Source organism: Oenanthe melanoleuca, chromosome 4A (assembly GCF_029582105.1).
Source record: "Oenanthe melanoleuca isolate GR-GAL-2019-014 chromosome 4A, OMel1.0, whole genome shotgun sequence".
NCBI lineage: Eukaryota > Metazoa > Chordata > Aves > Passeriformes > Muscicapidae > Oenanthe > Oenanthe melanoleuca.
The window spans coordinates 7,506,944-7,526,652 of NC_079338.1; the positions used below are offsets into that span (position 1 = coordinate 7,506,944).

Genomic DNA, 19,709 nt, shown 5'->3' on the forward strand with positions numbered 1-19,709 from the left:
AGAACAGGCTGCTGGAGCCACTGCTCCCCAGGGAGCAGTGAGTGGGATTGCAGCTCTCAGCACTGCCCAATACCTGTCCCCCTCAGGAGACATTTGCTGTAGGTCCACTTGGGCTGATATCCCCATGCCACTCCTCTCTGTCCCTTTCCAGTCATCTCTCTCCATCTCTTCCATGGATGAAACTTATTTCCCAGGTAGACACCTCCTGCCACCTTCATATATTCCCCCTGCCAGCACTCCCCAGTGCACCACAGCCAACCGGCTGTGACACCTTGAAGAGATTGGGTGCGGGAGACTCTTGGATTCTTTGTGTCAGGTTGAACAGCGTGGAACAAGACTTAAACGCTCTGTAAATGCTAAAAGCTACAGTTGCAGTTTATTATAAGAGAGTCTGCAAGGAGATGCCCGGCACAGCCACATGCAGATTAAAGAGATAAAAGTGGGGAAAGAAAGAGAGAAGGGGGAGGGTAGAGAGAGAGAGTAAAGAGGGTAAAGAGAGGAAGAAAAAGAGAGAAGTATTAGAGTTAAGAGGAGAGCAGGGGGAGGGAGAGAGAGTAATGGGATAAAAGGGTATTGGGATAATGGAAGAGGTAGAGGAGAGGAGAAGTGGGAGAAGAGAAGGAAAGAAGAGCAAAGAGTAAAGAGAGGAAGAAGAGGAGGAAGAGAGCGACTTCCCGTTTGTAACACAATAAATCCATTTCCATCATGAATATTCTGATCCCTAAGAACCAATCTAATACAAAATACTAATTCTATAGCATTTATGTACAGCCTATAGGAATCCTTATATTAGCATAGTGTGTGACATTTTAAACTCTAAGATCTAATTTTGGACCCTGATAAGTCTTTTGTGACCTTTGGAGTGGCTCTCTGGCCGAGAGCATTGTTTTGACAAGAGTGGATTAGCTTCAGCAGGCCATCCTATTGTGTTCATGGTAATTCAGTAACAAGGGCTTTCCTGTAACATCTTCCCCAACAATTCCCAGAATCTGAGTATTCATATTTGCAGGATTCCTCCTTTTCATCTTCTCCAACAATTGGGCAGAAAGAGGCTGATGAAAAAAGCTTATTTCCTATTGCCCACAGCTTTGTGGGCAGGGGAGAAGGAGGTTGGCACACCAGAGTGCAGGCCATGGGCAGCAATCCCAATGGAGGAGCAATCCTCCACTGCTGCTTGCTGCCATCAGGTACGTGCTCAGGGCATGAGTGTGAGGGTCCTATGTGCCTGAAGGCTTTTGGGTGAATGAAGAGGGGCAGAGCAAGCAGTGTTTGGTGGTGCCACAATTCTGTGCACCCAGTCTGCTGGGTTTGTCTGCAAACAAGGGCTCAGCGAGGTAGAGGTCTGGGCTCAAGGACGTAGAGGTCCGTTCCAGAGCCATTCCCTCCTAGTGATGGTCGCACTACTTGCACTTCGCTCCCCGCAGAGCCACAGCAGCTACCTGGATGTGAGGCAGTGTGGCAGCAGCCAAGACGCTAGCCGGGAAGGACTGTCGCTGTCGTCACACAGCTCCCGACGCTCCTCGCACACCACCCTGTCCGACTCCACCTGTAGGTGCCGGGGCAGCCCAGCTTGGGTGCAGGCAGTGGGCTGGAGAGCAGAGCAGCCTCCAAAATACTGGGATTCAGCTGGAAGTGACCAGGTTGGGGGTGGGAGGGGAATGCTCAGCATTGGGACCAACATACTGTGTCATGGCAAGTCACAGAGCAGCAACAAAACCACGGCCGTCTGTTGTCTCCTCCCTTTTAACCCACTGCCTGTATGAGAGCAGATTTCCCCTGGCTTGTCACCAGCTGAGGGTCATGGCTTTTTGCTGTGGTTTTGGGGAGAAGAGGTGACTCACTAGCTTGATTGAGCCAAGTTCACTGACAAAAGATTTGTGTTGGGATAATATAATTTTGTTACGGGGTTTGTCATGTGAAATCCCTGCAGAAGGAGCAGAGAAGGATGCCTGCCTTGCTGGCAGCTTCATCCCAGCTCCCATCAGTACCCCCCTTACCGTGGGGAGGCAGCAAGATGACTGCAGTGCCCTGTGTAAGGCCATGGATAAAAAACTCAGGGGACTTTTATTGAGATATTTGCCGTGGAGAGAGTGGGGATCTCATCTGGATACACCCATGGAGGGCAGGCTAAATAGCAGGGAGGAGGGAACCCAGTAAGCCAGGTGGGGAGCCAGAGTGACCAGAGAGGGGAAGAGAGCCAAACTGCCTGTAGAGGGACAGTTTTAGGACCCACTTTGGCACTGTTTGGCTCACTGCCCATCTGCATATGTGGATTCCAAGTTTAGCCAGGATACCCAGGCTTGTGTCTGCTCTGTCATAGTGAATGTTTCTTTTCCAGCCACGTCATCCATGCGGCACACGGACACCAGCACTCCCACCCGGCCATCGGTGCTGGGGGCTCCGGTGGAGAAGGCAGCCCTGCGGCTGGCAGCAGTCGGGAGTGCTCAGGTCAGTGGTCCTGAGGAGCAAGAGCCTTCTGAGGCTGTAGTGAAATGAGAAAAATAAGCACTGATCTCCCCCTCAGAGATGCTGGATCCCACACTCTGAGTGTGCTGGGACTTCCTGGGGAGTGCCATTGGCTGGCAGAGCCAGTGGAGAGATGCAAGAGACTCCTCTTCTGCCTTCTTTCAGGATTCAGTTTGCTCCTCCAGGCCAATTGCCTTTTCACACCACCAACCCTCCTTTTTTGGGGTTTGTACATATGAGATGGCCTTTATCCATAATGGGTGCTGACGCCAAGGACTCTAAATTATCAGGGGCATGCAGGACCCTAAATTCTCACTTCAGACTTATCCTCGGATCTCCAATCTCAGTTGTCCAATTCCTTGCAAACTTGTTCATCGCCAGTATGAGCTGGTAAAGCACTAGCTCTGCACTGGACGTGCTATGAACCTTCAGTAAGGCAAAGTTTTCATTTCTAAGCCATAGCCACTCCTCAAGCCCATGGTGAACACCTCTCTCAGCACCCTGTGGCTCAGCTGGCAGTGCCCTGCCAGCACCCTGTGATGGTATGGGATTTTATTTTTTTTAAGCACACTGCTGTGTCCTGTCAGCAGGGCAGCCTAGGTGGCTTTGGTTCACTGCCCTCATGTCCTTGCTGGCTCATGCAATACTGGGAACAAGGCTTCTGTGCCCTTTCTGTTGCTGAGATTTACCTGCAACAACCTTATTGCAACCACTTATTTCAGCGAGCAGAGAGAGCAGGTGGGACACCCAAAGAAATAGCATAGGAAAAGGTTTATACTTGTCAAAAGCATTGTGAGCTGCTGAAGGCTTCTCCCTGAATCTCTAGCAGTTACCTACAGGCTGATACAATGCTGAAAAGTTTTGTTAGAGGAAAGGGATGTCGTGGAAGATTTGAGTTAGGCTAGAAAAAGAGAAGAAAACAAAAACCCCAAGAAAAATGAGTCATAAACCATAATGGCAAGGTCTGTCCTTATAGGGCTTTGATATCAGCCCAGTAAATGTTCTGACTATGAAACAGAGATTGAAAACGGCCAGTGTAGGTGTGAAGGGTGGATTCCCAGGTAGGACTGCAGCCTTACCTGGGTCTGGCATCTGCCAAATATCATTAGCAGCACAACTGAAAGCCCAGCCAGGAGGTGAGGCAAGGGTTTGGATGCAGCGTCTGCCACAAAACACAAGTGGGCCCAAACCAGCAGGGTGTTATCCTAAGGGGATGGGAGAGTCCCATGTATAGACACTTCATGAAGAAATTAATTGATTATAATTTTATACAGATAACACCTGGAGGGAGATACGGCATGTGAGCCAGATGTGCTGCTGCTCTGGAACTACAGTGGCACTTTGGTAAAATATGCAATTGCCAATGTTTGTCAGCTATTTTTTTATGGCAAAAGATGAAAAGCAGTCATGTTTCTGAATCCAGCATTGCTATGGATATGAGTAGCAGGACTGGTCCTACCCTGTGGTCCTTTCTTTCTATTGTCTGCAGGCAGTGTACCATTTCCCCACCCAGCTGGGGATGATGCATCAGCTGAAAGAGCAGCTGGAGGAGAGGACTCGCATACTGCAAGCTGACATCAAAACGCAGCAAGAGGAGCTCCATGTCATCAAGGAGCAGCTTCAGCTCGTGCAGGACTCCAACCTGCAGGTACCTGCTGCCCTGGTGCTCCCAAACTCACCAGCCATTTGCTTTTCCTTTGAGCACACAGAGCTGTAACAATAGTGGCTGTGGCAAAAACATTCAGGAATGAACTCTTGAGAAATTGGTAACTTGGTTTCAGATGTGGGAGTGGTGTTTCTGGAGAGATGAGTGACATCAATATCTGGCTGAGTACTGAACCAGTAATTTCCATGATCTAGAAAAAAATAATCCCAAATTAATCCAAAATCTCTCGTGCATAAAAAGCTTGGTGGTTCCATGTCTGGTTAGTGCTACTGGATCCCCACTGCCATTCCACAGCAGGTACCATGGTCTTGGTTCTGAATAAATATTTTACACAAGCTAACATTCGATTTTCTGTTACTCATGGTTCATTTTGCCCCTGGATGTAAAGATACTGCTGCTGCTGCTGCTGTGGTGTTATTTCTGCTAGGCAGTACAACCAACAATTCCTGTGCTTCTTTCACTTAAAGATGCTGATGCAGCAGCCAATACCTGTCGTCTTTAACACTGTGCAGCAGCCGAGCCCCCAGAGGCTGCCATCACAGGGGACACCCAGGCAGGCCACAGCCAAGAAGTCACAGCAGACAGGCCTAATGGGGATGAAGCACTACTGCAGCACCCACCTGCTATCACCACACCCATTCCTCAGGGACGCCTGTGGCACAGCCCCCCAGGTAACTGGCTGCTTCACTGTCTTCATCATCCCCTTTCCCAGCTTCTAAATACTTGTCTGCCATGTCATTCCTCCCCCTGGTCCCATGCATTCCCAGTGTACCAGTTTTACTGCATAGTTGGCTTTAAGGAATTCATGTCAAGAATCAGTTGTGAACAATGTCACTCAGCTGCAAAAATAAAAACCAGATAGCCAAAAAGCATTTAAACCCCAGAGACTGCTGGAGCCCTCCTGGTGACTGGGGAGGAAGTGAATGGGAGGTCTGGACTCTCATCAACATGGTGTTCATTCATAGCCAGCGAAATGTGGTTTCATAACACAGGAGCAGGTAAAATTTTAAAAGATGAATTTTGCTTTGCCTGAGGAGTCTTGGAAAGCAGCTTTGAAAAAACAGTTTTGTCATCACTAGACCTAAATCTACTATTAAGATGGGAAAGACTTGAGTTGTTCATAAACAAAAAAGGCCAAAACTGCTGCTTTAAAGGACATGATGAGATGCTTTCCTTGTAGACTTCTGATTTGCGCTTCCCCTTTTAAGCTGTTTTCTTCCACCTCAAGCTTTTCGTACCCTTACCCTTGTACTCTATTTTCTCAAAAGTCTGTCTGGGGATGCCAACATCTGCTCTGCAGGGACAATAAATGCAAATGGGTTAGTGGTCTTGAATAGATGTACTCTTCCTACCACTGTGTTCAGGGACAATATCCTATTGTTCCTTTTCCTACCTGCCCGCTGTAAGTGGTTATTTAAACCTTCCATTAGGGAGCTTTAAAACTTAGGTGATACTTTCAGGTACAGCAGCAGAAGCAGCAGCACCCAATCAGAGGAAGCCAAGGCCAGCAAATGTGTGTGCCAGAGCAGACAAGCATTTCAGTGCCCTTCTACAACAACCCCATGGTGTTTTCCCAAGCACAACCCATCACCATGGCTGCACAGGTGCCGACTGACAGCAGCGAGAGACAATCACCAGCTGACTACAGCCATGAAAGGAGCCTCAGGTACCCACAGCCCTGCTAGGACCAACCTGGGGGCAGTGACAGAAAACAGCAGCAGTTGGGCAGCAAGGAGGGCAGGTGTGGCTGGGCTCAGGATGCCACAGCCAGCAGAAGGATGTTCCCTCTGCAAGGGTGAACCCAGTGTGCAGGCAAGCAGGGTGTTGTGCACATAATGCTGTATCATCAGGGGCCTTAAATCCTCTTCTCTCCATATTTCCAAAAATTAATCTAACTCTGCCATCTATCAGTTTAAAGTCATTCCACCTTGTCCTCTCGCTCCATGCTCTTGGCAAAAGTCCCTCTCCTGCTCTCTTTTATCCCCTTTAGATACTGGAGGGATGTCCCTGGAGTCTCCAGTCTCAACAATCCAAATCTTCTCAGCAGGTATTCACAGGAGAGATGTGATGTGATAAGAAGCATCCTATTTCATTAGCTTGTTTTCAAGGTAGTGATTTACCTGCTTTCATGGAGGATTTTCAAGTTGTTTCTAGAGACTGACAGGACCTTGGACATCAGACCTCTCCCTTCCCTGACCATTCTCTGTTTTCCTTCCACCACAGGATGCTGTTGGATCAGTCCATCCAAGCCATGATGCCCACAGCCAACAGCAGTTGTCAGCCTGTGCTGAGCAGTGCCAGTGGGCAGCAAGGAAAGTGAGTCTCTGCTGGCCCTTATTTTCCTACAATGTCTTAGCAGGACACTTTATGGCACTGAAAAAGACATGGAAAAACTTACACCTGACCACAAAAGCACAAACAGTCTCAGGCTGAAATGAAACAAATGTTCAGACAGTTAGGAGAAAAATTAGAATATTTTTTAATTACAAAGAACTCTATGATAAATAAAGTGCTTTGAAAAAAAATTAACCATTTTCTGGCTTTTACAAAGCATAAAATGCTTGTCCAAGACATAGAGAAAATGTACAACCTTTAAAACCTTAATTTTCAGCAGTTCCAGACCATGCTTTGTTGGCATAGGGGAATCAAGGGCCTCCTGTCAGCAAGGTCTGCATGCTTCGCAGCCCTGCTCCAGGCTGGTTACTGCAGCAGCTGGGCTCCTCAGTGCCCATTTTATTGGCAGGTCTGGGTCTGGGTTCTCATGCCTGCCTTTCCTCCTTGTGGCAGGTTTGGTGCAGAGCAGCAGACCCTGCCTCTCCCAGCACAGGTGCAGCCAGTCACCTGCAGCACCATCCGACCTCCAGCCCCACCGCCCATCTTCCCCCCGTCTCTAATGATCCCACACGCCAGCTTCACATCCCACCAAGCCAACACATCAGTTCATCTGCACCAGTGGCCACAGCAGCAGGTTCAGCAGCATCGCCTCTACCTTCAGGTATTGGAGCAGAAGCAGGTTTCTGAGTAGGCACAGGGATGGCTTAGGGATGGTTGGGGTTTTTGAAGAAATGGGGTTTATGTGGCTGATCAAACCTGGTCAGTGCCTTTGCACATCTCCATTCCCGTTTTATCTCCACATAGCCAGGTGCTCAGCCTTTCTAGGCTAACTCTGCACCTGCTCAAGGCCATATGTTCCAGCAAACTGTTATCACATAGTGTACAGAAAAAATACCAGTTTTTCAAACACAACTTTTTATGCAGCAGAGCTCTGGTGGGAAGCTGGCTGTAGTAATAAGAATGATAAGAGAGAAGCTCTTTGGAAAACATACCTCCTGGTGTTACATCTCATCAGAACAAGATTTTTATCAGCTACCATCACAGCTTTCTTTTAATAAATGGGTATTTATTTATCACTGGACAAGGTGATTTTGGTTTTTCAGCACACAATTTACATCAGTACATGCTGAAATAGTGACACTGCCAAGGAGAAGGGTTGTTGAATAATTGTAATAATAATTAATCAGTAACATGCTCTCCAAGCCTGGCTGGCTGAGGTTAAATTACAGTCCTCCAAACAAAGATAGGAGGGAAGAAAGCGAGAGGAGTGGGTTCAGCGGAAAGCAGCCGCACAGCAGAATTGCTGTTGTCAGCAAATGTGGGCATGAACTGTCCTCACTTTGGGTATGTGTCCTCATGGGCTGCATTGGGGTCCTGAGGACTAGCAGTGTGGACAGCAGAATGATGATGCTGGAACACATAAATAGCTCCAGGGCCACAGTAAACCAGAGCTCGTTGGCACGGTGCCTTTAACAGGGGGTGAAACAGCAAGGTCTTTGAGGTACCAGCTATGAGTGGGTACATGGTTACTCTAGAACCTCTTCCTTGGTTGTCTGAAGTTGTTTTCGCATGAAAGATGAAAGTTGTGCATCCTGCAGATTGTACCTCATATCCAAGTAGCTTTTGGAGGTCTCTATTTCTGCTGGGCTCCCCATAAGCCTGTTAGGACAGATGGGTCCTGCTTCCGTTCTGTGCTCTCCTCTAGGCATTGTTGGTCTTGCTGACAGGACTTCCTGAGGGGCCCAGCTCATACTCTCAAGTTTAGGACCTGATGCACACCCTCCTGAACATGAGTCTCAGGGCATCAGCCCTGTAGCAAGAGAGGGACAGCTGGGTGATGGGGCAGGTCTGACTGCTCAGGTTTGTGTCTCCCACAGATGCAAGGTCCTGAGCTGGTGGTGCCTGGGGCTCCAACACAACGCATTTTCCAGCCTCCTCGCATCCCGCAGCAGAACCCCTTGAGCTACTTCCTTCCCTCACAGCAGCAGAGCCACCACACACAGGGCCAGCCCTGCAACCTGCCCGACCTGCCTGAGATGCAGCTGCCCTGAAAGTTGGTTCTGGGAGACAGGGACCACATGGCTGCAGCCACTGCGCCCATTCGCACACAGGAGAGCACGACGCCATCAGAGCACGGCACGAGACAGCTCGGGCTCCATGGGGAGGTGGTGGCTGGAGGGATGATCTCTGACAGGGATGCATGGCTGCACGGGTGTTGTTTGTTGGGATTTCCATGCAGCCAGTCCATGATGCTGTTCTGGCAGCAGGGTGTGCCCTGGCCCAGCACTGTGGTGCCACTGTGGTGGATTTCTTGCTGCAGGGAGGTGAGGTATCAGGTCATCATGAAGCTTGGTTTGCAATGGAAAAAAACCCTTTTCCATTCAGGACTTCAGTGGTGAAAGTCACTGTGAATTTAAGCCCAGCATTGGGAGCACATCGACTATACCAGTCTGCAGGACACCATTGGATTACCATGTACAACTCATTTTGCTGTAGTAGGTCCCCTGTCAATTATTTTTCCTTTTTCTATACCTCAGTCCCGCAGGTTTTTTTTTTCCAGGAGTTTGGATAATGCTGCTAATTTACATAATACCACTTTTGCCTGTATTTCTTACTGTTGTTATACCAGCTCACATCGCAGCTAGTACAATATTTGTCATGTTCTAATTTTGGTTAACAAGTGAAGATAAATTTGTATGGTTTTTACTCCCTGTAGCCAAATACTTTTCAGGTTACAGACAAAGAATCTGTACTCTTTTTTTTTTTTTGTCTGTTTGTTTCAAATGATGTAGTTGTATATGTTTCTATTCATAAAAACAAACAAATGTGCATAGAACAGCGTATGACAGCAAACTTTGTGGTTTTGCTAAGTCATGTTTCAGTTTGGCGAACCCAAAATGTATAATCACAGCACACAATGTTACAAGCCCATAGGGTCAGCAATAAATTGTATTTTTGTAAATTTTCACTTTTTAACTGCAGGTTTATAATTATGAATTGAAAAACCAGTTTATTCCTCAGTGGGTGTATAGTTAAGTCTCCCTACTGTTTTTGTCTTTCCAAAGGAAAAATTAAAAAGTACATTTTTGAAGGGTTAGTAGCTGAGTACTAATTTTGGGCATTGTTAGAACCCAAACATAGTTGGGTTTGGTCATTACTATAAACTTTGCAAGGCAGTGGTTAGTTAGGACCAGGTCCATCTAGCAGTAAAGCTCCACCTTGCAGATAGAGTAAGGTTTAGAGAGGAGTTAGTTCCTAGTGTTTAGTTTGTTTAGTTCCTAATGTCTGTTGAAATCAAGCAAAGAATGCTTGGTTTTGCCTTTGGGTTTTTTTTGTTTGTTTGTTTGTTTTTTGTTTGTTTTTTGTTTTTTTTTTTGTTTTTTTTTTTTGTTATTGTTGTGGTTTTGGTTTTTTTTAATGGTATTCTGGGGTTTTTTTTTCTCCCTTCTTTTCCTTCTGCACGCCACTTTCTGGGCCCCTTGCAGCACTGCAGCAGCTGGTGTTCCTGATGTTACTGGTGGAGCAGCTTTTGGCACAAGCAGCTGCGAGCAGCCCTGTGTTTGAAGAAATGGGCACAGCAAGGCTCCTCCAGTTCTGGTACACCAGCGGCTGTTTCCCAGCAGTTCTTCCTGGGGAAGGGGATGGGGTTCTGATGTGCCACATTGTCGGGGGGCAGTGGCATGGGGGGACAGGCTGCTGGAGCTGGGGTCAGCCAGGAGCTTTCCGGGACTGATGCAAGGCCCTAGGGTGCTTTGGTGTTTTGGCCAGGGCAGAGGTCTATATGTGAATAAAAGCTGTGCCAGCCCCTGGCTATTCATGGGTCCCCTTCCTTGGGCAAAAGCAGCTGGACAGGTTAATTTTGACTGGGACATTGAATGCACAGCTGCCAGGGGTACTAGACATGATGGATCATTGATTGCACAGCTGGCCACATGGCAACATTTTGGGGAATGTAGTTGGCCACAGAATGGAGGCAATGAGATGCCCGACAGCCTGGTGTCCAATATTGAGGCTCATGCCTTCTCAGTACAGTCCCTGGCTGGGCCCCAGCTCACACAGCACATGGAGCCCCTGCATGCTGAGCAGCCAAGTAGTGGCTCTTGGACACAGTCCGAGCTAGCCCCCTCCCTTTCAAACCATGACAAGAAATGGTGGCTACAGCAGAGCCATGTGCCAGGCACATCTCACTCCTGGTAGTGAGATTTGAAACACCTGCCTTTGTGGGGTGGTCTGGAGCTGAAATAACACCTGGGGCTTTCCTGTTCTGCAGGTTTGTTCTGCAGTAAGGGCCAGCACAGAGTCTTCAGGGTAGGAAACTTTTGTTTTTAAAGCACTATTAGTTTTAGGGTCTCCCTCTCCCCATTCTAAGGCAGCAGGGTTGCTCATGAGAATGCAGTAGGAGGGGATTTTATTTTTGAGAGTTGTTTGTGGGATTTTTTTTCCACTATAGCCTTGGCACATAACGTCAAAGGGGAGGCAAACACATGTATGTGTGTTAGGGCTCCAGCATTGCAGTTTGTGGCTCAAGGTAGCTGTGCTTTCCCTGGTTTCCCCATTACACCTCCATCACTCCAACACATCCCCATGGTTGGACTGCAGTGTCCCATCACCACACAGCCCAGCCATGGCAGGTGGCAATCAAATGGACATCAGAGGTGGTGGTTGTTGGGGTCCGGGGCTTGAGGGGTATATTTTTTTAATGGGGCTTGGTAGGGAGGTATCTGAGCCAGAGCATTCTGGCATTGCTGTGGCTTTGACAGTGAGTACAAAAAGTAGTGTTAGGAAGGGTTCCGGGTTATGTGGGGGGTGGTGGGTGCACCGGACAGGGCCATGCCCTGGGCTGTTGGCAGCAGGGACAGAAGGCTCGGGCCATGGCCCCTGCTCACAGCTCCCTGTGGGAAACAAGGAGGTTGGTGAGGATGTTTACATGTTAGATCAGCCTTGCTAAAACCAGAGACCTAAAAATGCAGTTTATCAATGTGCCCCCCCACCTTATTCTCAGAGCCCCCCCAGCTGCTGGCCTCGGTGCTGGTGGGTGGGGGCTGCACAGTCCCAGGCACTGCCTCACAGGTAGGGCGTTGTTTTCTCAACATTCTCCAAAGGACAAAATCCCACCGACCTTTTCTGGGGCTTACTTGGTCTTTGCTCAGTCTGCCTCCAGCCAAGGGCAAGGCTGAGTCAGGGCCAGGGGGTTTTGCCTTATATTGTCACTCTCAAAAAACCAGATGGATAAAAATCGCTTTATTCAGGTTGATTTGTATTTGTTTACCTCGGTGTTAGCTATGACCTGTGTTTTTATGACTCATTTGGAATTGAGGGTTGCTGGTGGGTTTGGCTCACGCCCCCAGGCACCTACAAGAAAATGTATGTGTGACTTGGTGATGAGCAGAGATCAGGGACGTAACTGATGGCAGCAGGGCTGGCCTCCGCTGTCCGTGTTGACCTATCTGTCATAAATGTTCGGAGGTTTTCTACCACACAAGTACCTATATACTATAATTATATATAAATATACATATTTTAATATACATTTATATGTATGCAGATGTATATGTATATCTATATATAAATATATATAGGGCATACAATTCCAGACCTCTGAAAACACAGGCAGCTTTAAATAATAAAGTCTTGCACTTTCAGCATATTTGTAAAAATAAGCTAAAGCCTGGTGGGTATAATCAGGCTGATTTGACAAACACAATGAGACATTACTGTACATACTGTATATAGTCCATGCAAGAAAAAGAAAAGAAAATATGAAGAAGTCTAGAATTGAGTATAAATCTTGGTTTATTTTATATGATGTTGAATATAAATACATTTATAAATGTTACTATTCTTAAAAGTATTTTGTAATGGGAAAAAGTAAGTGTCTTATGAAAATGAACAGTAAAGATTTTATTCTTGTTTTGCATCTATTGAATAGGAGCTCCATTGAATAGGAGTCCATGGATTTTGACAAGCTTTAAACAGATTGTACATAGTATTAATTAAAAAAAAAAAAAAGAAATAAAATAATACTTGTAGGACCTCTTATACATTATGTACTCTTGTTATTATTCCCTGGGTGGTGTGGGTCTGTTAGGGATCAGGATCTGATCCCTACTGTTGGGGGTTGGGATTTGTTCCTTTTTTCTCTCTGTGGAATTTTACCCATTGTGATGCTAAGAAAACTTGCTGGGCTACACCCTAGCTCATGATGGCCAGTGACAAAAGAGGTGGGGGGGGGGGGGGGGGGAGGGGGGCGTAGCTGTGCGGGGCTCGCTCTCTCGCTCGCTGATGGGATCAGAGGAAGACGTCCGGTCCTGCTCCCTTCCACGCCCCCTACCCCGCCATCCCAACGCCGGGAGCCAGGTTCTCTGCTGTGGGACACTGCACTACGGCCTTCCCCACTTTAGCCTGCTACCTCCGAGCACCCAGCCGAGCACCGCGACCCACACGGTGAGCGGGGAGCCCTTCCTCCACCCTTTTCCCACGTGGGACGCCGCCGACATCATCGCAGCCCTCCGCAGCTGCGCGGGACGTGCCCTGCCCCTACCACCGGTACTAAGCGCAGGGAGAGGGTTTCTGCGGCCGAAAAGAACTGGAACTGAGTTACTGTTTTGTTTGCTGTTAATTTTCATAGCTGCTGTTGGTTTTGGTTGTCTGTTTAGATATATTAGTAAAGAGCTGTTATTCCTACCCCCATATCTCTGCCTGAGAGCACTTGATTCAAAAATTATAATAATCAGGAGGGAGGGGGGATCTGCATTCTCCATCTCGGGGAGGAGCTCCTGCCTTTCTTGGCAAATACGTGTCTTTCAAACGAGGACACCTACTCTCCAGGGGTGACAAGAGCAGTAGCCATTGTGTCCATGTGCATGGACAGCTGAAGGGATGGGGCTCAGGACAAGGACTGGGATTCCTATGACCAGTGCAGAGGCAATAGGAGCAACACATAAATTAGAAAGAATGAGGCATCAGAGTATGCACACTGTTTGAATTTGGATGCAAAAAGCAAGTGCCAGTACTCACCAGCTCAGCACTGAAGCCATCTCAGGCTTCAAAATCCGGGTTGCTATTTTTTCTCGCAGGGCCTTTGCCTTGCTCCTTGTTTTGCAAAGCACTGACTAAATGTGGCTTTAACATGACCAATACTCTTGAAGGAACTTCACAGCAGGCCATCATAGGAAATAACAGTGCCTCAAACACAGGGTTTTTTTTCTTAAGGGAAACAATATTTAACACCCCATTTGTCTTACAGAAACTTTGCATACAACACATTCTATAAAAGCCAAACTGTCAACACAAAATGTGCTGCCATACTGGTAAAGTGACAAAGCTATAGCAAAAAACAAAAAGTAGCCTATTTTTCTGGAAAAAAAAAAATCAGAGTATTTCCTTCTATTTTAGTCCAGATATAACAGCAATAACAATCAAGAACCTTGTATGATACAAATGGATGAGAAACTTCTGATAAAATCAACACATGGCCATTTCTTAGTCACTATGGTAGCAAACTCTTCTAAAATTACATTATTATTCAGCCATTAGAGTGATAAAACAAGTGGCTTATTTTAGGAATGGATGGAAAGAGGAAGTGACTTTTTTGTATCACATGGCAGCAGCCACTTCCATGTCCTGGAAAATGCTACCAGTTTAATTATGATCAGTTGTCCCCCATGGTGGAAAGAGCCATGGTGGTATTTTTATTATTTGAGCTATTCCCTCCCCTCACATGCCCAAGCCCTGAGCTGGGTACACAGCAGGCCAAGCAGCCAGCTCCTTGTGGGGGTCAGGGCTGTCACTGGTCACCCAGAGCACAGGAACCAGTGTCAGCATCCAGAGCAGCACATTCTATATGACAAGACCTGGAACATCACAGCTCTGCTAGCTGTGTCCCCAGGCTATGATGTCCCCATTATGCCTGACTAAAGGCATCTTACACAGCAACAACAGCCCAGCCACAAGGAAGGACTGTGCATTGTCCCCCATAGACACTGTCAGCGTGGGTACAAGACACAGCTGCCAAGTCACACTGCAGCAGGCACTGCAATGTCAAACTGGACAAACAGCACCAGTACTTGCAGCAATCTACAGCCTACCTACAGCTGTCTATTTTGTACTGAATGATGCACCTTCATTTATTTCCTATGACTAAACCTAAAAATAAAGGCAGAAAACTTAATGGAAGTTTACAGAAAAAACTAATACAGGTGAGTGAATTGACAGAACAGAATTCACCTAACCAAGCTGCTTCTTGTTTCTGTGCACGCTGAGCACCCTCAGGTGATGTGATGGGAGTTTGGGGCCATCTCTGTATCACCAATTTCACCTGGCCAAGAAGCAGCATGCCACAGGGATCTCTGTCCCTGACTCTGCAGGGCTTTGAAGTCAAGGCATCTGTCTTGGTTTAAAAGACGGGTGTCTGCTAAGGAAGGCAGAAGCCTCTCTTTGAAATGGAGAATGTAAGCCCCCTCCCTCCAAATTATTGTAATTTTGAAATTAAGAGGGCTCTCAGGCAAAAGATATGGGGATAGAAATAACAGTTCTTTACTGATACATATATATATATATATATAACAAGGCAAACAAAACAACAAGGCAACTACGAAATTAACAAATAGAACAGAAGCCCAGTAACAGTTCTTTTGGTTTCGACACCTTTCCCCTTACTGTCGCAGCTGGCAAGCAGTCAGTGCCAGCCAGCTGCCGGTGGGCAGATGTGGCAATTTGCACGTGGCTGCAGGGGCGCTGGGGGTGATGGCGGCTGTGTCCTGGATAGGAAGGGCAGAGGAGAGACGCTGCTCACAGATCCTTGGGGCACTGTCAGTCCCGGTGCTCCAAAAGGATGCTTGGAGGTGGTAGGCTGAAGCAGAAAAGCGTCCGAGCAGGGGCTGCGGGGTCTCACAGCTGAGGAAAGGCAACTCCCGGCATTGGGATGGCAGGGTGAGGTTTTCCAGCAGCTGTCCTTCTCTGAGCCAAACAAGCGCGAGCCTGCCCCTGATCTTGTGGTGTTCCCCCTCTTCCCCCTGCCCTGTGAGAGAAACTCCAAAACAGAGAGCCTCCCCCCTATCGCTAGCCCTCCTAGCATATCAAGGAGAAAAAAATTCCAGAGAGGGGAAAAAAAAAGGAAAAAAACAAAAAAAAAAAAAAACCCAACAGCATCTCTCTTCAGGACTGAAGGAAAGGAACAAGCTGCTGTTGCTCTTACTTCACCAGTCCCAGCTAATCCTCCATCTATTTGTCAGCCAGCCTGTCTAGAATAGGGATGGAAGGAGCTGGAATAGGAAAAAGGGGAAAAAACTTGACATCAACTCCAGAGTTCCTCTGTCACAAGCAGAGCTCAACTTATGGTACACTGAGGTAGTAGCTCAGCAAACGTACCTCTGGGTTGCACTTCTTGGAAATCACTGGTACTTGCTACATCTACATCTCCCCAAACAATCAGTCCATGATCCAGAGGTTCCAAAAGGAAGAACCTTGCCAGTTGGGCCATTGCTTGAGTGCTGCCAGCCTATTGGAAGTGACCTCACTGTACCCTCCACCCTGTTGAGACTGGAGGCCTGGTCACTGTGACTAGTCTTCCTGGATCAGCCTGCAAGTGTATTACAGGAACAATTTAAAGACACGACCCTTTTTGGGAAAAAAATAGACAAATTGAACAAAAAGATCCATGCAGTTCATAAAAGTTAGTGTTCCCATCTATATCCTAACTTCTCACTTTAAATCTATATTGATATAGATATGTTCCTTATACATAGATATGACATCTGACCAAGAGCTACTACACAGCTGACAAAGGCTCTACAGTCTCTTGGGTGGGCACTAATAGAAAAGGGTATTGTACAAACTAAGAACCTTTTTACAACCAGGTAACAACAGAAGGTTGTTGGACTTTGCAAGTTCCTTCATCATCTTCTCCACTTAGATCTTCACACCTTGGCTCTCAATCAAAAAAGTTCTTGAATTTTAAGACTTTCATATCTCTGTTACCTTGATTAGTAAATAGTTCACAGCTTTGACTACTTGTTGACAAAAACAGTATCTCTCATAAACCTACAAAAGCTTTTGGTATGAGCAGCTGTATCTATTCTCATGAGGCTCTGTTAATTTCATCATGGCTATTTGCAGAATTACTCACTGATCAAACCTTATCTGGGTACATCCTGAACTAGAGAAACATTATCATCTGTTTTGTATTTCTAAACAACTTTATGAAAACATTTTTTAAAAGTCATATAATGTGGCCTCTCCATATCCATATAAATGGATAAATTATTTTTATATTTTATATATAAAAATACAATTCAGCACTATATTGTATCAACTGCAATTACTTTGTGAAGGCTTCAGAAAAAAAGCTTCCTCATTCTCCACATATACAATAGAGCTTTTAGACTTCTTCAGTAAACTTTATTTTACATTAATACCGTAGAGTATTGAGGAGTGTGTGAAACAATTCATAAATTTAACACCAACTGCAATGATGGCATTTCACAAAGTGCCTGTAACACAGTCAGAAATTAATTTTATTCTTCATTCACACTAGTGAAAAGCCTCAGAAAGATACCATCCCCATTCTGCTTCTTTAAGAAAACATGTACAGTATAAAAATAACGCTGCTCTGCTGAGAAAGACTGTCATACAGACTTTAGAAACAGACATTTTAAGCTAGTTTAGCACAGACTCCCCCCTTACTTTGCTGTTGTTGTTAAAAATACAAGCTCTTACCCTTCTCTAAATGCCTTCTAGCACCAGCTACCAAAGACTCAAGGTCAATCTTTCTTCGCTTTTACACTGGCAGAGTTTTCCTCCATAGGATCTCTATCATATTTTCTTTATATTAAAAATTTCAAGTCAGATTCAACAGGATTTTCTTGTTGCCTTGAATCCTGACAGATGGAAAATATTACAGCAGCAATAATCCAGAGTGCTATAGAAAAGCAATAGTAATTACTGGGTTGAGATATGGACTTAGGGTAGGCAAAGAAGCAACTGCAATCTGTCCCTAAGCAGCTCAGCAGTCAACACTTGGCTACAGATGGCCTGTGCTTGGACTTTCCAAACACCAGCAAAACTACATTTCATCCAAATGCTCCTAAGAAGCCAACAATGGCTCCTCTTGCCAGATAAAGTACAAATACCATGTGGTTAAACAGATTTAGCCAATGCTTTCCCTTGATTTTAAACAACCAGTATTAGTTTCTGCATCCTTGTGAGCCTGGATGACCAAATAAGCTTCCATCCTTTTCACCTTATATTTGTACAAGGATTGGTATGAAAATGGGACAGAGGGGCTGGAATCTACTAGAGTCCAGACCCATGGGTAACATCAAAGCAGAGGAATTATGAGCAGGGCAACTGCCTTTTCTAATCTCATGGTCTTGTGTTACCACAGCCTGTTAGTCTTCACCTGACTTTGACCCCAGTGAAACAGAAGCAATTTGGAAATAACTAATAGCTAATGACTAATAACGTGGAAGACAACCTCCAAGCTGTTGACACTTCTTAAAAGTGAAAATGGGAAAAAGTCATTCCTTCTATCACAGTAAGAGAAAAGAACCTGGAGAGCACCTACTCTAACAATAGTCATTCAGACAGGTTTGAACAAGTACATTCAGTATCTCCAAGCGATGCTGCATGTTTTAATAACATGGTAAAGACAGTTTATTATTCAGTCCCTTTTTTGGGAATGAAACTTGAACAATGCAAGAAAGTGACTGTGCTTCAAAGTGTTTTTATTTACATTACATACCAATAATTGATACTTGAAGCTAATTCTTCGAACTTCATTCCCTATGTGAACACCGGACTTGATTTCCATAGTTACAGCCTTCATTTGCAAGCACTTTATGTGATTGAATCAGAGTCAAATGTAAAGAAAATTACACTCTGGTTCTTGCTTTAAGTTGTAAATTTTTAGCACTCTCTATTTTAGCTTTTATGTCATGAGGTTTTTCAAAAAATCTCACAAAGGCTGGCTCATTTAATAAGGATGCCAGAATCTGTTCAAAGGCAAAAGACCACTCATGGTTCCCTTCCAAACTGTGTGCTCTACTCCCTTCAGTCTGCTCAGAGCTGCTTTCCTCCTGCCTCTCTCTGGGCACTTCAGCAGCTATTTCTGTAATAGCAACTGGACTTCTGACAGGTGACATGGGACTTTGCAATCTTCTGCCAACTTCTTCCATTTTCAGCAGGAGGCTGGTCACCACTGCGATAGCCTGATACAACAGTTCCTCCTCAGGATCCCCGTGGAACAGATTGTAGAGAGTTTTTGAAAACTGGATGAACTGAGACTATGGAGAGACATAGAGGAGACTGTTCAGAGAAGAGCAACCCAACTGTCCTGTTTCACTACCTGTTGTGTTCTCAGTCCAGTGCCTGCTGCTGGCTGGCACCTGGTGCAGCTGCTCTAATGACAGTATGGATTAGCCCTGAGAAACCTATGTGTGATTCAAAGTCCCTCTCTTAATACATTACAGCAGCTTTAAAAAAGCCACAATGTAATGATTGATGTGAAGATTTGAAATTAAAAGGATCCTAAAAATCCTTTAGAAATATTGTAACAGGACTTAAAGGGTAAACTTTCATGTCAAAATAGACTTAAATAAGACTCAGTTTACCTGATTCATTCTTGGCAAATCCTTGACGTTTTCTTCTTTTTTAAGAAGTTCATCTTGCCATTGCTTCAGATATGCCTGAATATCAACCTTCCCCTTCCCTTTTTGAAGGGAAGAATTAGAAAAAAAAAAAAAAAAAAAAAAAGAAAAAAAAAAAAAAAAAGAAAAAAAAAAAAGCAAACAAACAAGAACTAAGAGCTTCCTATGGGGGATGATAAGCAGAAGAACTGGCATCTTCAATGTCATTCCTTCTCAACAAAGTGGTGGGGCCAAGGACTACACAGGACCAGAATTTACTTTTGCCCTTCTGCTCCCATAACTACACTTACGTAAGAGGACAGAATGTTAGCAGCATGCTAAGGTTGATGTTACTTAACATACACTGTCACCACACACTTTCCAGCTCTACTCACCAAAAGAGACAGTTACCAAATGAATTCTTTTACCAAATGGATTCTTTTACCTTTTTCTGGGCTGCTCTTCAAAGAATCACTTTCAAGATTATCCCCAACAGACGAAACTACAATTTCAGAAAAAAAAAAAGAGTTATTTATTTCAGAAAAGAGGATGAATGCTGCATTTCCCTTATCAAAAATTCATTCCTTAAGGGGCAAGACCCACAGTGTTCTCAGCATGGA

General features: G+C 45.6%; 2 protein-coding genes across 6 annotated transcripts in view; one reads left to right on the top strand and one right to left on the bottom strand.

The window, feature by feature from the left end:
• PASD1 (PAS domain containing repressor 1) overlaps positions 1 to 12,505 on the top strand; it is a 61,126-nt gene extending 48,621 nt beyond the window's left edge. For both annotated transcript variants that reach the window (XM_056491853.1, XM_056491854.1), the window contains 8 exons: positions 1,425 to 1,548; positions 2,339 to 2,448; positions 3,956 to 4,114; positions 4,600 to 4,803; positions 5,593 to 5,798; positions 6,356 to 6,448; positions 6,920 to 7,127; positions 8,344 to 12,505. In XM_056491853.1, coding sequence (XP_056347828.1) covers positions 1,425 to 1,548; positions 2,339 to 2,448; positions 3,956 to 4,114; positions 4,600 to 4,803; positions 5,593 to 5,798; positions 6,356 to 6,448; positions 6,920 to 7,127; positions 8,344 to 8,517 — 1,278 coding nt within the window. In that variant the 3' untranslated portion in view covers positions 8,518 to 12,505. The remainder of the gene's footprint in view (positions 1 to 1,424; positions 1,549 to 2,338; positions 2,449 to 3,955; positions 4,115 to 4,599; positions 4,804 to 5,592; positions 5,799 to 6,355; positions 6,449 to 6,919; positions 7,128 to 8,343) is intronic.
• Positions 12,506 to 18,172: 5,667 nt separating this feature from the next.
• TBC1D8B (TBC1 domain family member 8B) overlaps positions 18,173 to 19,709 on the bottom strand; it is a 36,783-nt gene continuing 35,246 nt past the window's right edge. For 2 of the 4 annotated variants that reach the window (XM_056491850.1, XM_056491849.1), the window contains exons 19-21: positions 19,535 to 19,591; positions 19,075 to 19,172; positions 18,173 to 18,747 (exon numbers count right to left, since the gene is read on the bottom strand). In XM_056491850.1, the coding sequence (XP_056347825.1) occupies positions 18,337 to 18,747; positions 19,075 to 19,172; positions 19,535 to 19,591 (566 nt within the window). In that variant the 3' untranslated portion in view covers positions 18,173 to 18,336. Of the gene's footprint in view, positions 18,748 to 19,074; positions 19,173 to 19,534; positions 19,592 to 19,709 lie in introns of those variants that run through there. The other 2 variants (XM_056491851.1, XM_056491852.1) reach the window with 2 other exon arrangements.